This window comes from Zonotrichia albicollis, chromosome 4, assembly GCF_047830755.1.
Source record: "Zonotrichia albicollis isolate bZonAlb1 chromosome 4, bZonAlb1.hap1, whole genome shotgun sequence".
In the NCBI taxonomy this organism is placed as follows: Eukaryota; Metazoa; Chordata; class Aves; order Passeriformes; family Passerellidae; genus Zonotrichia; species Zonotrichia albicollis.
Window position 1 is genome coordinate 28447023 of NC_133822.1, and position 17732 is coordinate 28464754.

At 38.8% G+C, this 17732-nt stretch overlaps 1 protein-coding gene across 1 annotated transcript in view; it reads right to left on the reverse strand.

Annotated features, from left to right (window-relative positions):
• The window catches only part of ANO2 (anoctamin 2), a 158112-nt gene that overhangs the window by 96909 nt on the left and 43471 nt on the right, over positions 1-17732 (reverse strand). The window contains exons 11-12 of the mRNA XM_026796668.2: positions 6160-6294; positions 3666-3826 (exon numbers count right to left, since the gene is read on the reverse strand). Coding sequence (XP_026652469.2) covers positions 3666-3826; positions 6160-6294 — 296 coding nt within the window. The remainder of the gene's footprint in view (positions 1-3665; positions 3827-6159; positions 6295-17732) is intronic.

Below are 17732 nucleotides of genomic sequence, written 5' to 3' on the forward strand. Positions count from 1 at the left end.
ACAGAAGGATGGAACATGGGTTGTCCAGAGCCACTGTTAAGGTCTTGTCAGGAAATGGAACTGAGCCCAAAACTCTGAGTATCCATGGACGACATCATCTCTCCTAATTCACCATGAAGCGTTCTGAGGTAGGTTTAGCCTGCTACTGAAATAACTAGGATCCCCAGCAAGATGTAGAAAGAGATAGTTTGAAATATATTACATGTAATATATTTCAATGTAAAAATGCTTTTTACTGTCAAAGACGTGGTGATTTTGCCCTAAAGGGCTGGCCTCTGGTTCAGCCTCCTGCCTCTCCTTTTTTTACTAATAAGAAGGAACAGATATTTTCCTCTTGTCCCATATTTACATATTTTTCTCCTGGCTGTCCTCTCATAATTGCTGTTAACTCAGTATAACCCTTTTCCTAGTTGCTCCTAATTTATGGACTTACAGATTTATTAGAAAAAACACTTCTATATCTTGGGTTGTGGACAGGTATTTTCAGATAACAGTATCAGTATCAATACTAAACTGGTACATGTCAACTAAAAACACCAAAACTCTACAAGTAAAGCTGTACCTATAAAACCTGGGGCACTGTTTTTCATTTTCTTATGCTTCACCTCACTTTTTCAGTGGGTGAAAAGTGTATTGTAAAAACACTGTTAGATCACAGCAGTGTTTATATCATTTTGGACATCTTGTAGATAACCCCACAAGACAGACAACAGTGGAGAATCCAATCAGCTTCTCTTGACTGCATCTACACTGTCAGATAACACTGAGAAAAGTGGGAAATCTGTGAAAATAACCTGGCTCTTACAAGTCATTATCTATCCCAACAGTTAGCTGCAAATATTTTCTTCACAGGTATTATCCCATTATATAAGAAATAAATATCATTTAAAGAGGGGACTGACAGCACACTGAAAGTAAATCCAGCCATTAAGCAATGAAGTTGCTGTTTGTGTTCCTCCCTTTTAGAAGAGAAAACATATAAAAGCTTTGTTTAGCATGGTTTGAAAACTCAAGGGTTTTTAGATATCCTAAATACAAAAACATTTGGTTATTTTCTAGGGTGCTATTACTCATTCCACTCTCTTCTGTTATACAAAAGCTCAGTTCAACATTTAGCTCTATAAAAATGTACTTGGCTCGATGCAGTGGCTGCTCTGAAATCAGCACGTCTGAGCTGATTTACACCAGGAGAAAAACTAAACTGAGAGAGAAGGTTTGGATTGGATATTGGAAAGAAATTCTTCTCTGTGAGGGTGGTGAGGCCCTGGCACAGGTTTCCCAGAGAAGCTGTGGCTGCCCCATCGCTGGAAGTGTCCAAGGCCAGGCTGGATGGGGCTCTGAGCAACCTGGGGTAGTGGAAGGTGTCCCTGTCTTTGGCAGGGCAGGTGGAACTGAATGAGGTTTAAGGTCCCTTCCAACCCATTTGGGTGATTTGTGATTCTAAACTACACACATTCACACTAGAAATGTGATAACATTTCTAGTTAAGGCATCTGACACTGAAATTTACACCAGAACCCAGTCAGCCAGGCATTACTGTGAATATGGACATTTGCAGCAGGACTGCTAGAATCACAAAGATACTTCATGAGGAATCAGGATCAGCTACTAGAAGCATGATTCCTTTGGAGATATTAACCATAGGAAGCCTTCTGCTTTCTAAAGAATGGGAGAAGACAAACAAGACAAATTAATTCCTGTGCCCAATACCCTCACGAAATTAAGCCGCCCCAGATCACCACAGTTTGCTCTTTTAACTATACAGCTGGAATAGGTGTGTGAGTGAGCTCTGCCATTAAACAGATTGATCTCTAGATATAACAAGCACAGCCTCTAATAGTAGGGCAGCAAAATTTGATGTAATACTTAATATGAAAGCTGGGCAGAGTTAGTAAAGACTCCATTATTTTGCTTTGCTGCTTTTTGTGTGTGCCAGCTGTATTTTCTTGAACTGACAAACTCAGTTATCATGGTCCCAAGAACAGACTTTTCTAATCTGTGGGAAACTTTTTGGAGGTCTGAAAGAATTGTGTTATTTTTATATGCCTTTTTTTAAAAGCAATGCATATGGAACTTTTCATCCTGTTCTGTTCCATAACAGGTTCTACTAATTTGTCTTAGTGCAAGGATATATCAACGTTTTCTTTTGCACCTTGCATTGCTGATACTAAAATACAATTTTTAGGGATGAGGTTCAGTGGCAATTGTCATTTGCATGGATGCCAGTTTACAGTAGAGTTTTTTGTCAAGAAAATTATATTTTATTTATCTTAAGCTTCACAGCAGCAGGTGACACTTAACCTGCCAGTCTACTCTGTAATCTGAAGTAATATAATGAATTCTTCTGAGAGTCTATTAATAATCCACTTTTTTCTATTTCTCAGTCATAATTCTCTCTAATGTTTGCTCTAGGGCTTCCAGGAACTAGTAAATAAATGATTCTTGCTTCCATGATCTGTTCTGTCTGCAAGTTCCTTAAAAAACTTCTGCTGTCCTCACCCAATGCCAAGCCACCAATCAGTCCTTTCTCAAACAAGCCGTAAAATCTTAATAGGCTTGCAAAGAATAACACGCTGGTTGCAGAGGGGTGGCTATAATAGAATAACATATTTTCTCAGTTTTATATTAAGAATGATAATCTCATTTTGGGAACAATGAATAGGGAAATAAAAAAATCATTTTACAGTAGCAATAACACATTTAACTTTACAATAAACAAGCTGTAAAGGAGAGCATAACACCAGCAAAAATTCATGCAAGCACAGTATACATGCTTGCCAGGGCAGAGGTGAGGTCAGAAAAACAGGAGTAATACTACAATGCATTCATTCATGTTTATCAAGTGTTTTGATACCCTCATGGAGACAGGGATATTTGCCATTAAAGAAAAGCAAGCTTGTTGAAATGGAATATTCTAAAATATATTATAATTTAAATGATAGTGGTCCCATTGCTCTTGGAATCCCATAAAATTTTGATAAAATTATGTGACTGAATTGTCCCACAAGAACGTGGGACCATGACTAAATTAGACCGTTTCAGCTGTTTGCACCGTACTAATCCTCAAATACATTCTGGTCCCAAATGCAGATGGTATTAAATTAGTGTGATATGTTGATGGAAAATGAAGAAAAATTAGCAAATACATGGCAAAGTTTAGAAGTGCCATTAACAGCACAATGTCCACTGTGGAGAAAATGGCCTCCGGATGTGCCAGGGGAGGTTCAGGTTGGACTTCAAGAAGAATTTCTTCCCATTGTCATTGGAAGGGGCTGCCCAAGGTGGTGATGGAGTCACCATCCCTGGAGATGTTTAACAAACAACTGAACATGGCACTCAGTGCTCTGGTTTAGTTGACAAGGTGAAGATCAGTCAAAGGCTGGACTTGACGATCTTTTATCTCCTTTCCAGACTTGGTAACTCTGTGATTCTAAACACAGCAGTAGAGGAAGAAAAAAAAAATTTTTTCTTTTCTGAACTACACAACTCTATTTGTTCCAGGGCTTGCTGTTGATGGTGATATTTCTATCCCCAGTCTCAATACAGACAGCTCTCCCTGGACTTCTGAGGATTGCCAGCTTCCAAAAGCCATAGGGATCCCATTCAATCAAACAGCACTTTGTCATGCCATGAAAAGTCCAAATAGCTTGCAAAGCACTACTTACCCCAGAGAGCCATAAAGATGGAGAAGAAAACTGTGGCAGGGTTGTCAAATAAGTGACTCGCTCGAGCAGTGGCACAGGCAGAGCTGAGGTTCCAGTAATCACAGAACTTGTCACAGAGGGGGCACATGGTGAAGGCATTGCGTTGGTCACACATCTCTTTGCTGTGACAGACAAGGGCACAGGTTCCTCTGAGTATCCCAGCTCAGAAACTGTGGATGTGCAGTACTGATATCAAGCAGCACATCACAGCTATTACAAGCTGTCTGCAATATCTGTGGCCTGCCCTTGCAGAGAGCAGGAGCTGTGTGTTTCTTCAAGGTTCATTGACATGGATAGTAATTTTTTTAACCCTTATAGGCACCTTGCCAACAGGCAAATGATACAACACTCAACCAGACTGATCACTGCACTGTATTAGTGAGTTAAGGAAGACAACATCACTGAAGACAAGGTTAACCACACTAAAAAACCAAAATTCAAACACAAAAGTGGAGTTTGCCTTGCTGCAGTCAAGTTATGTGATTTGATATAGATCAGATTTAAATCACTGAAAAGAAAGACTGAAGTGGTCTCAAAAGAAATTCAGTGCTGTTGTCAAAATATGCATTTTTTTATATGCTGGCACAAAAATATGAGAGAAAATATTTTTTACAGATTTTAAGATCTTTACTTTTAAGATCTTTACTATCATTTAAACTCCGTCTTGTTTGCTATGTATGTATTCAGTTTCTAAAACTCTTTGAAAAAAACATTATCAGTATCACTTTAACAGGACAAACACTTCAGGGCTGAGAATGCTTTCAGTATTTTCCATGAAGTTTGGATGTGAAAGCCTTTCACACCTGCTCAGTCTCACTTAGGTGAACTGAGTAGTGCAAAGTTCAAATGTCCTCGCCAGGATCATGAGCTGAGTTGGCACATTATTTCAATGATAGCTGGCATACTGTGATTATGATTGTTCCTATGTGGACCATCCCGAAATAGGTTTTTCCTTATGACTTCTAATGAAAAAAAAAGGACTATTCAAGTTCTATTATGAATATGTTTATATTATATAGTTTGAAAAGCATGCAGCTGTTTCCAGCTCTCATGTTGTTACAGTAATTCTCTATTTCAAAAGGCAGCAGAGGGTGCTGCAGATACATCTCAGCCATAAATCTCATTGCAGTTTAAATGTTAGTACAAGCTTTCACCCCGACAAGCACTAAGATTTGTTCAGATCAAGCTAAGAAAACAGACCCTGCTTCTGATGTGGTGCTGTTCATCATTTACCTATCAGTAACCTTGTCCTACTGCAGTTTTTTTAAAAGCTTACAGTTCAGGGACTGTCATGAGTGTGATTAGCATACAAGTAACTGCAGTATCTTGTCTCCAGCAGAAGTCAAACACAGATAAGACACTGAATTTTTTCTTCCACTGGGAAGCAGACATTAACATGACGGTATCACTTTGGCAGTCTTTGCGTAGTATATTCCCCTCAGGACACACAAAACTCAACATTATTTTGTGTCTAGAAGGGGAATACTGTGAAGACCAAATATAGAATCACACAATGGGTTGAGTTGGAAAGGACCTTAAAGATCGTCCAGTTCCAACTGCCCTGCCATGTGCAAGGGTACCTCCCACTATCCCAGGTTGCTCAGAGCCCCATCCAACCTGGCCTGGAACACTGCCACGGATGGGGCAGCCACAGCTTCTCTGGGCAATCTGTGCCAGGGCCTCACCACCCTCACAGGAGCAATTTCTTCCCAATATCCAATCTAAACCTGCTCTCTGTCAGTGTGAAGCCACTGCCCCTTGTACTGTCCCTCCAGGCAGGCACTACAAGGCCACAATGAGATCACCCCAAAGCCTTCTCTTCTCCAGGCTGCACAATCCCAATTCCCTCAGCCTTTCCTCCCAGCAGAGCTGCTCCATCCCTCTGATCCCCTTGGTGTCCCTGCTCTGGCCTGGCTCCAGCAGCTCCCTGTCCTTGCTGTGCTGGGCCCAGGGCTGGATGCGGCCCTGCAGGGGGGCTCAGCAGAGAGGGGCAGAGAGACAGAATCACATCCCTTGATCTGCTGGCATTTGCTAAGTCTTGTACTATTCTTCATCTTTCTTGTACAAATGGTCTGATTTTAATGGGAATCAAATGTTTCAAGAGTCATGGACACTGTTGGCATTAATTTCGGTGAGTTTCATATAACAACTTTCTGATTGAGCAGTGAACTATGTGCACTCACAAAAAGCAAATTAGTATCTTAGAAAACAAACTCAATACACTGGACTCACTACACATTTCTGTTTCAGGAAGTGAGACATTGACCAATCAAATAAATATACACCCTTCAAATAGCTTTTCAATGCCTCTGTGTTTGTAATGCTCCCAGGGTTGGTAATTATACATCACTGTTCTTCAGACAACTAAAACCAGTTATTCTCACTACAGATTAACAAGAAAAAGCACAGTCTTATAATTTTCAAATAGCAAACCATGGATCACAGATAAGCTTACCTAGGAATGTCACTTTCAATGGTTAGACATCCATATAGAAATACAATAATCCCAACTACTGAAGATGGAATGAGGAATTCTGTGTATAAACCCAGCCATGCAAAATAAAGTCCTATCTTTTCTCCAAAATACTTCCTGAAAAAGAGGGAAAAAAGAAGAAGAAAAAGCACATGCCAAGGATATAATTTTAAAATGTGTTTTACAGCTACTAAACAGACCCAGAAAGTTAAAATACGAATTGTGAAAGACATGAATGAAAACCCTGGGAATCTTGAAGACAATAGGACCAATGAAGGGGATGATTTAGTCATTTGGCAACTTGGGCTTCTCTGTTTTGAGAAGTTAAAGATGGTCCTGGTTCATTCTCCTGAGCTGAAATTAAGCAAGTATCACTGCAATACATAATATCTGTTCAGAGAAAACTGTGGTCTTTGCATCTCTTAAAAGAAGTCAGTGAAACAGCAGAAAACATTGGAAAATACTTGATGCCTCAGAGGAGCACAATAATTTTTGCCTCTCTAGTACTCCTGGATTCTGTTAGTGAGAGTCATAGAAATAACATCTATGGGACCATACTGACAACATCCTCTAGTATCTTAAAAGATGACTAATCTGGAACTGCTGCTAAAGGAGGAAAGTTTACTTGCACACTTAGCACTGGCTTTTCAGAAAGAATAATTTTGTCAGGTTAACAGCCCCTGGACAGGTGGTTAGAAAAAACAGTGTCAGTTCTGAGGAACAGCCCACTGCAGATGTTGATAAATAACTGGTAGAACTCAGCCCAGCATCTTCATGAATCACACTGCAAGAAGTAAACTAAGCATAGATGACCCTCACTGATCATTCTAATGTACAGTTAGGAGTGATTACAAATATTGTAAAACCCAAAGACCTTCATAGAACTCAAGAATTCCCCAAAATTTAGATAAAACCCAACAAGGTTAAAAACATTTCACAAGCCAGAGAAGAAGATGGACAGTGTTGTACAAAAAGCAGCTACAAAGAGAGCGCTCAGGGTATGGCATGGAGTGTGAGTCAGTGAGACATTTACACTTTGATAGAAGGAAAAAATTACAATAAAATCATGATATTGTGTCTAATAAAAGAAAGACAACCTCCTCATAAAGGCTGAGCACGATCCCAGTCTGAGATTTATTCTGATGCCATTTACCTTAGGAAAGTTTTATCCAAGTTCAGCACCCCAGGTTTGCATCATTCCTACTGAAAATGCTTAAATGAGATTTTTGGAGGCCCAAACTGAAATTTTCTACTCCAGAAGTTGGGTCTAAGGCCCAGACATGCCACAGGAGAGACAGAGCAGGAGTGCAACTATGGCAGAGAACCAAGGGACAGCAAGACAAGACTCCACAGTCACTTCCATCTCAGAAGAGGTGGATAAGGGAAGCAACAATGAGGGATTTTTATTGCTACTGATCCTGCTGTTGTTCTCACACCATCATAGCTGCAACTAACTCCACACTTCCAGGCTCTCCCACGGAAAACTGGCAGTGCAATCCTGCCTATTTGAGTTTTGCCTTCTTTGAGTGACTCTATTTCTCGTGTCTAACCAAACTTGCTTATGCTTTAGAAAGGATGCATGTAATCCTTAAGGAGAAAGCACAACAAAAGCATTTTGAGGAGATACACAGACAACATTATCTTTAGTATGAGGGGATGCCATCCAGAACCTGGGAAATTTTACGAATCTTCAAGGAAAAGAGTACAGCCCCTATACCTGATGCTGCAAGGTACCCTAAGCCACAAACCGTATGAATTATCAAACAGAACAAGTGAAATCATCACAGCATGGCTTGATTAGCACTAAGTTAAGATTTGAAGCACCTTGGGACAATGGATGAACAGAGAATACAAGGAAATATTATATGCTATAGCATATTTTATGAAGTGATGAATATTTGTGTTGCAAATACAAGCCATATACTGTGAGACTGTCCTCTAACCTGGCACATGTCAGGTAATTTTGGTGGTAATTGTAAGAAGCTTTCCTTTTTTTTCACATTTGAAAATAAATATTTATTTTTTATGTTATATTTTTATGTTAAAAACATAAAAACATGTTTTATGGTTTTATGTAAATATTTTATTTATGTTAGTATACTATGTTGTTATTATAGTTTGTTTAACACACACATTTTAATACACATTTTTTAATATGAAATGAGAGAAGGCATAATTGATTGAAATATGGAACTAACCAGAAGGCCTAAAGGTTTTCTTCAAGCCTCTTGTGTGTACAGCAGCAATGGTGTTGGAACAGCACAGGATAGAGGGAAAATCCATTTGCTCTCAAGTTTCCTCCTGACTGGGAAATGACAACCTCAAATTTGACACTAAAGCAGGAAAAGGAGGACCAGAGGGAGATTATCCTGATTATATCTTCTTACTGCTTCCTTGTTTGTTTGTAGAAATGGGCAATGGGCACAGCTAGTAAAGTGTTTCGAATAGGTCAGAGCAGGCACAAAAAAATTGTCCAAAGTTGTTCAAAACTCTCTGTTCTTCTGACAAAGGGCCATAGATTAGCACAGAAAGAGTTCAAATGCCAGCAGCACTAAAGAGTACCTGATCAGGGTCAGGAAAGTTGAAGTTTATGGCTCAAGAGGCTTCCCTTTAAATTTTTAAGCCTTCCAGTGAGAAATGTGACCTGTAACCTATGAAGCGAAGTGTTGCTATTTGTATCCACGCCAAAAGAAAGTGAGAAGAGCTCAACAATGTCCTGGCAGTATGGAAAAAATGCAGTTGCTAAAAAGAAAACTGCACTGTGTTTTGTGACTTAACTGTTTTGAAAAATGAAAATAATTAAGGTGTTGTGCCCAAGCTCAGCCCACCAATGTGCTAGAAAGTGAAATAATCTAAGGAGAAGTAATGACAGAGCTTGGAAACATAATGAACAACTTAGATGTGAGCTTATCATGTCAGAAGAACACAGGATATAGACATGTCTTTTCTGTGACACATTCCAAGAACTCAACTCTGGTTCCTCTGAATAGCAGTCATGGTGTGCAAACACCTGTGACTCCCTGTATCAACATCTACTGCAGCTGCTGCTGGATTCAGTAGTAAATGAACAGAGGGGGGAAAAAATGTGCTTCAAGGGTAGAGGATTATGTAAGGCAAGAAAAAGTATTTTTACAAGTTTTTACATGTTTACACCAAGAACTTGGCCTGTTCTCTCATTTACATTGGGATAAAACCAGTCTGATTTTATTATCCTACAGGAATTATCCACGATTGATGCTGGCATGGCAAAAGAGGAGAATTGAGACCAGAGTCTTGCCCTGCCTCAGTAGCTAATTCACACATGACTCACATATATCCAGGCAAAGCTAAGAACTAATCCTTTCCAAAGTGCGCTCATGGATACTACAGAATGTCACAAAAAAAGTGTGCGCTGGCACAAAGGGAAATGCCCCTTTATATACACATATTCCATGGAGGCGGGGGTTATTCCCAAACTAAAGGGCAAATGGCTTTGATAAAGAATATGTAGTTCTCCTATCAAGAGCAGCACCCAAGGCTTTTCTTATGTATGTTGATATATCATAAGATGAAATTTTGTGCTTCTCATTTTAGAAGACTTTATAAAGGCTGGTTAAATGACCACCTACCAAGTACTGAGTTCACATGAACAAGAATCATGTCTTTCAATAAAGATTTGGTCAAATTACCCATAACTCCTGAACAAACTGAACAAAAGCTGCTCTTCCAACAGATGATCAGAAACAGCACTAAAAAACTCCCAACAGCAACAGCAACAACAACCACCTGTAGAAAGTGTATTCCCTCCCAGAATTAGAAGTGCTGAAATAGTCACAGCAGAAACATTGGCTTGGTTCCCTCTGCTTTACCCATATAACACTTAAACCAGACATCTGCAATGCACTTTGGTCTGTCTGGTTGCAAAACCAACATCAAACAGAATAACTGATTATTAAACCCTCTGCTCGCATGTTGGTCATAGTGCTCCCATGCCAACTTGTGCAATTTATAAATAGACTAAGGTTTGGGGAAGGGGGGGAGAAAGAGAGAAGGAAAAAAACCCTTCCGTTTTGACTCTGTGAAAACAAGTGTGGGTACCTGGAATGTGAACAAAGCATGTGGTGCGTGACACACACTGGAAAGAACTCTGGAGATGTTCAGGAACAAAGCTAAAAAAGCAAGGAAAAGGCATTGTGGACACTGAGTCACCTAACCAGGAAATCGGTGCAGAACTCTTCAGTTTTTAAATTTCCACAGCCCACTCTAGGCCAACTGTTACTCCATGTCTCCATTTCATTCCATCAGCCTTTTGGTGGAGGAGCCATTTAGATGCAATAGTTTCTATGCAAAACAAAACTGATTTACAGCTGCCTCTTAGGTAGGTTTCCCCTGTGCAAATGGTCACACATACATCTAATGCCTTCAAAATAAACTTATTTGACAGTTTGGTGGTGAAATTCTGGTGTTTCTGCAGTAGGAGAGGAGGAAAAGCAGTTTAGTTTCATGTCAGAACATCTTTACTGCCAAGGCTATTTTAAAACTTTTTTTCCCTGTCCAGGTGCATGTTCCATCTCTGACCTGAAGCAACAGCCCCCAGGAACACAATTTATTCTTTCAGCAATTTTGCAACCAGAAGAAAATGAACCATTATGCTGCAGGTAGAACTATGACTACCCTTAGAAAGTGAGGAGCAATTTCTAACACATGGTAAGTTCAAAACAGAGGTGTTTCATTTGATTCTGAGATAATAGTTCCCACCATTCGAAGTTTCCATCTCAAAACTGCAGACTTCTTTCAGAAAGACTGCTGGAGTATATAGAAAGCCCCAGTCACTACAAGACAATCAGGAACATTGCTGAACACCCCAAGATTTCACTCCAGGTAGAGCTGCCTATGTCCAAACTTTTCTGGATTTGCCATTCTTTCTTCGCTTGAAAATTTTCTCAGGGCAAGATTCAAGCATTTATTACAACCATCTGGGACACCTGGGTGGAATCACTGCTCAGCAGCAGCACTGAGGCTGATGTGCATTCAGAGATCATGGAGATTTCCACCAGGGTTGTGCCTGACAGCACATATTCCATCCAAGGAATCTCAAGAAGGAACATATCAGTGCTAAATTCAGATACTCAGAGAGTGCACCAAATGGAGCAATATGGAAGCCAAGAGAAGATCCTGGCAGAAGACAATACTTTTTTAATTAAAATTTTAAGAGTGGGAAAAATAACAACTACAGAAGCTCAGACAAACTGCAATGCATCTGAGTTTGAGGTAGGAAAGAAAATGTCCTTTAGAAAGGCCAACTGGTTCTGCATACAGAAAACAAAGGAGACTTCGTCCAAGGTAAAAGCACGTTTTTCCCCCTTATAATGGGCATAAAAATCAAGAATGTCCAGTAGAGATTGATTAAAAGTGTGGTTTTGAATGGATTTTAGAACCTGAACCTTTTCCCCTGAAAACAGAATGAAAAAATGTGCCACCACAACCATTTAATCAAGCCATTTTCATTGAAGTTCTTGTTTGAAAACATTACCCAACAAATATTTGCCATTAGGGCATATATTTCCTCCAATGGTACAAAAGGTTGGAGTCAAACTTACCTAAATTACAGATATATTTATCTGTAATTTACTTTTCTGATATATTTACATATATATCATACATAAATATATTACAGATATATTTATCTGTAAAATACCTTTCAAGGCACTATGGAATTTTAATTGTGATTCCTTATAGGAGAAGAAAAAATTCCTCTGACAAAATACTGCAATGGACTCCAATACTGCAAAAAACTCCAACTCTTCGATGGAGAGCAGAAACTGCAAATTTTACTTAGAGGTAAAACTATGTTTTTTCTTTGTTTTTTTGGCTCTTAAGAAAAATAACTCTTCAGCAGAGTAGCAGGGAGAAGCTGATGTTGTGGAAGAAGGGAATATTCAAATTCTCAAATTCTAGTGGATTAAACAACCCAGGGGAAATATTATTATTATTTTTAATAATACTAATTGATGATGATGATAATAATAATAATAATTGATAATAAGTCAGGATTTGTGTATTAAATGCAATTTAAAATAGCAAAAGGACAAACCTTGAAAATAAGTAAAACTAGGACAAGCCATTCTAAGCCTCACAGATTCACAAACCTTATGCTTCCATTCCAAGAAATTGTCAGAATACAGCTGAAAGTGCATAGCTTGTGGTGATGGATTATAAACTGAAAAAAGCCTTTGTTTACTGACTGTAGAAGAAAGAACAATAGAAGCATAATAAGTAGACATGTAATGTATTTGAGACAGAAATTAACGCTGACAACTGCCAAATGGATAAGCAAACAACACGATGCTGGGTAGTCAGAGGAACTCTAATTGTATTCTCCTCTCTGTCTGGGACAATACAAAACCTCAGAACAGCTAAGTGTCTGATTACATTATTGTGTTGATGTTTCCTGTCATGTGCTTAGTATAAAAAAAGTTCTAAATGTCCCAGAGCCTGCAGAAACCGCAGTGCACCGTGCTCAGGGAAGGCATTTTCAACAGGAGCAACACAGTGTCACGTCCAAGAATTCATGCATAAGACAACCCATGGACACTCTGCCTCTCCTCACCTTTCTTTTATTCATTCTCTTTATTTAGCATTTTTTAGAAAGTCAGCAACCTTCCTAACCTGGAAAATTAAAAATCCATGGCTACCTGAGGCTAATTCAAAGAGAATGAAAGTCAATCAGCGCTCACCTGTGTGGAAGGAAGTTTCATTTTATAAACAACTCAGGGCACCAAGTGACACTCTATATAAGAAGCAATTAATTCAGTTATACAGATAATATTTTCTCTATAAGAAACAAATACAAATAAGGAGTAACTTATTTCATGTGAATCAACCTTTCTTTCAGGAAAGGAGGTTACTTAGTCTTTTACTTCCTATTTTTTTAGTACCTATTACAACTTGCTTTTCTGCCTTTTTGTACTTGAACAAATGTGAGGTCATTGCATCTCATCACTTCTCTAATCTCCATCACTTCTCTAATCTCTATATTCTCTAGAATCTCCACTTCTCTATTATCTCAAGATAATTTTTGTGATTTTATTAATCTCATTTAACAAGAGTGAGAACCTCAAATACTGGCATCTTTTCCTAAATATCTTTCACTTGTAATAACTAATATTTCATGAGAGTTTTCTTGCTTTTCAAGTTAATATAGCTAACCCTTACTGCAGAGCCTGAATTCATTTCATGTATTTATTTTAGTAAGTAGGTCCTTGTTAGCACTTGCACAGTGTAACTGCTGTCAGATAGACACTGTCTGGTGGCTAATAAGCAGAGGTATCATTTCCAATTAAAAACGAGTATAAAAAGTTATCTTTCAGTGACCTTGGTGTAAGGGGATTGAGTCAGGGAATACTGAAGCAAACTGGAAATCCATATGTCTGTAGGTCCTGATGGAATGCACCCACGAGGGCTGAGGGAGCTAGCAGATGTCATTGCAAGGCAGCTTTTGATAAACTTTGATTTATGGTGGCAACTGGGAGAAATGCCCAAAAGCTGAAGGAAAACAAATGTGACCCCCATTTTCAGGAAGGACAAGAAGAAGAACCTATGGAACTACAGGCTACTCTACCTCACTCTCATTTGTGCCCATCAACTCTTGTCACAGGAGACAGCTGAAAAGAGCCTGGTTCCATCCTTTTCATACGCCCTGCTCAATATGGCATAAAAAAATCTTAATTTTTCTGCTCTCTGTACTGACTGTGGAAGATTTGCCATATTGAAAGCTTTCCTTAAACTTGTGTTTTCTGGGCATAATTTTTATGTGGTGCCCAGTTCTTGATCTCTTCCCTTGTGATCCTGGTTTTGTCCAATGTTACTGGATCAGACAAAGCCATGGTCTGTCCTAATATAACTTACAGATAGAGAGGATCCTCATACAAAAGATCTTAGCATAAGTGAATACCCTTAAACCAGAAACGGGTTGGTCTTGACCCCTGGTCAGCACTCAGGAGTCAGAAAAGAACTTTCTCTCTGCCCAGTAAGCCATAACCAGAACCTTCTACAGAGATAAGACATTAAGAGCAGCTCTACAAGAAAAGTAAGCAGACCTGTAGCCACCCAAATACAGCAGCTTTTTTCTACTCCCTGCAATTCCCAGCCACATACACCTCTAGATTCCTACAAATATTCACATAGGTAATTAGTTAAATGTGCACAACTTCTGTTTCCAAATGTATCACCTCTGTCTTTTCCTTCTCTAGTTTGAACGAAGAAACTTCAATTTCCTATCAAAATACACTGATGTCACATCCAAAGACACATTTTGGGTGGGACCTTTCAGTCATGTCCATTCAAAAATATAAGTTTCTGGCTGTGAAATTTAGGCATCATTCAGGCACTACTGAACTTAGCCTGAGACAGTTCTTAACACGATGAAAACTGAATTCTAGCTGCCTACAAAACTCCTCAGTCAAAGGGGGAGATCCCAAGAAGTTGTGCAGCAACCTCAGTCATCTGAGACTTGACTTTGCAGTCCTGATGCAGATATACACACCTCCTGCTCAATCTAGCTTTTGGAAATCCCACTGCAGGAGGAAGGAATCTGGGTGGTAATGAGGATCCTGGTGCTCAGACAGTGATCTGAAGCCTGGGAATGATGTTTATCAGAAAGCAAGGATCTGTTTTTCCTCACCACTACAATCCAAACCTACTGGTTTAAAATTCCATCTCTCATACAAGCAACAATAAATAAGAACAAGCCCTTGCCAAAAGAGACAGAGAGAAGCACTTCCTACAGGACTGGCAAAGTCTGTGAAATGCAGAGCTGTAAGTAAATCATCTCACTCCAGTCACAGGCCTGTATCCAGCAGAATAATTCAACACAAATTCCTTGGTGATTTATGCACCACAAGTAAAACCCCTCTGCTTTGCAATAAACAATGGCTGGAGCACTTGGGTAAGGCCTTTGATGAGAGGTTCCAGTGAGGGGAGGGAAAACTTCCTACAACTCAGCTGAAAAGAGCTGCCCTACCATCAAACTCCTAAAATGCAAACCATTTTCATGGATCCATGAAAATAAAGGCCATTCATAAATAAACTGGAGTTGTGGGGGGTAATGAGATCATGGAAAGGGAAAAGAGATATAATTATGGGGAAAATGTTGATTTTTCACAAGCTCAGACTCTGGTCCAGAGTCCCACATGCTTCTGGGCCCCTCCAGGAAGCTCTCTGCTGTAAAATCTGGCAGGAGGGACATCAAGGATGAGTGTATGCTGGCACAGCACTTCCCCCTGCACCTAGAGCTTTAATGATGACAAACTGCAAGCTGGACTGATTTCACGTTGGGAAGGAATCTTCACTATAGAGATTCTTGGAACTATAAAAAGATGTTGTTCTCAAAATGCAGTAGGGTAACAGCAGAAGATATGCACTGTATTACTTGAACAATCTGCTTATATATTTCCTTAAAGTTTTAAAGTGAAATTGTTCTGCTTTAGAATAGAAATAAGTAATATGCAGTGTGTTCTTATTTGGTGAAACCTTACTTACTCACAGCTGCATTTCCTTGCCAAAAATACTTGTTTCTTCTTACAGCCCAAAGCAGTCCACAAAGCCAGAGAAGGATGTTTTTACAGATTAAGGGACAGGAGTAAATGGAATTGTTGGTGAATATTATAATGGTCCTTTATTTCCTTTTGTTATGAAGAACTTCAAAATTTTCCAAGACTGACTGTGCAGTTAAATTCCCTGAGGATTACAGACTTTAGAAGAGAATCCCCAGTCTGTACCAAGAGTGAGTATAACAAATATGTGGTTCCTGTCTTTGGTGTAAATCATCTGGGAAATGGCAACAACTGTGTGGTCAGAGAGAAGGTCCTGAAGCACCAAGAATAACCTATAATAATTCTACAGTGCCACATCTAATCTTCCAGCATAGACACTTGAGTTAAAGAATGACCTTCAGTTGGCATTCCTACTGAATAAGAGCGAAACAGTAATAGTTAAATATATGTTGCATGCTGTATTTAAAAATTAGCAGGGCACTTATTGAAAACAGCGGGCAGGAAAGCCTGTAAGTAAAAAGGAAGTTGCTTCATCTGTCCATCAAAGCCTGAATTTAAACTTAAGTTACACCAGAAAAAAAAAAAAAAAAAAAAAAAAAAAAGTTGAGTATAATCTAAGTAGTCTAAGAAAGGAGGGTCACAGTAAATAATCAAATAGCACAAATGTGACTGATGTCTGCTAAGGGAAAAAGTATCCACATCAAGGCTGAGCTCAGATACCCCCATGGCACAAAAGTGAAGAAATCCACTTCACCAGCAGAAAGAGAGGGGTGGCCATTCTCCAGGTACATCTACACTAAAGCTCTAACATTACCCAGGGAAAAAAACCACATTTATTTTAGTGGTAATAGTCAAACTTGCAGTCAAGCGAAATATGGAAGATAAAAGCAAGAAAAGTCATCTCTGAGAACAGACAATCAATTGCACATGTTTGGTCTTCTTTATGTTTCTCACAGAAGTTTAAACCATAGGATTTCTATGAAATCATATCAGTACAGTGAAACATTATAATGGAGACAGCAAAATACAAATTAAGATGGAGTGTAAGCAGATGTACCTCTATTTTTAACTCAGCTGAGCTGTCAGGTCTGCTAAAACTCAAGAATTCCTCTAGCCAGTGACAGTTTAGTTTAACACTGGTAATATTTACCAACAACACAGCAGGGTGCTGTAATCTCATTCTGAGTTCACCTGTTCCACTCAGGAGCTTGTCCACAGTAACTGCCATAAAAAAGGTACATAAATTTTGCACAAAACTTTTGAAGCAAAAAAGGAGGAAATTTCAAAGCCTTGCAGAACCATAGTAGGATTTGATGGCCTCACTTCCACCTGCCATTTTGCAACATCTTGCAACATCTTGCTCCCAATAAGGAGTAATTCCTCTCACATTAAAAGTTAGTGCTTTACTCTTTGAAAAACTACGTGCAGTACTTCAGCTTTAGCTCAAAATAGAAAAAAATATTTTACAAAGCTTATTTGCTATCCATTTTACCAACAGCAGCTTTTGCAGGCAATCACATAGGGGTAGATCATATAATGAAAATGGTTAGAGTTTGATTACTCAAAAGACAAATGGTAACAACTGTCATCTTTCTTATACTACAAACTATTTTAAAACAGATATTTGTTGAAGGTTTTTCTTCCTATTTCTTAATATCTTCATTCATTTCTTCCTAAGTAGACATCTTATAAAAGAATATTTCTAGTCAGCTGTTTACTCAATTTTTTTTTTCATTACTTGGTGCTTATAGTACAAACAAAATATGATACAACAAAAATTGTTTTGCCTTTCTTTTAATTACTGTGGTAAATCCATAAAAATCATGACTGGTTTGTTTTGTCTTATTTTAGAGCCAACTTCTTCCATGTTTGTAAAGATAAAATTTATAAATATACAAAAAAATACCCCACTGGGAACACATGTGGATGTGTTCAGATGAATAAAACTTGTAAAATCAGGGGTAAAAAAATCAAATCAATCTCAAAACTGTCAAATACTTTCACACTGATTCATGATATGAA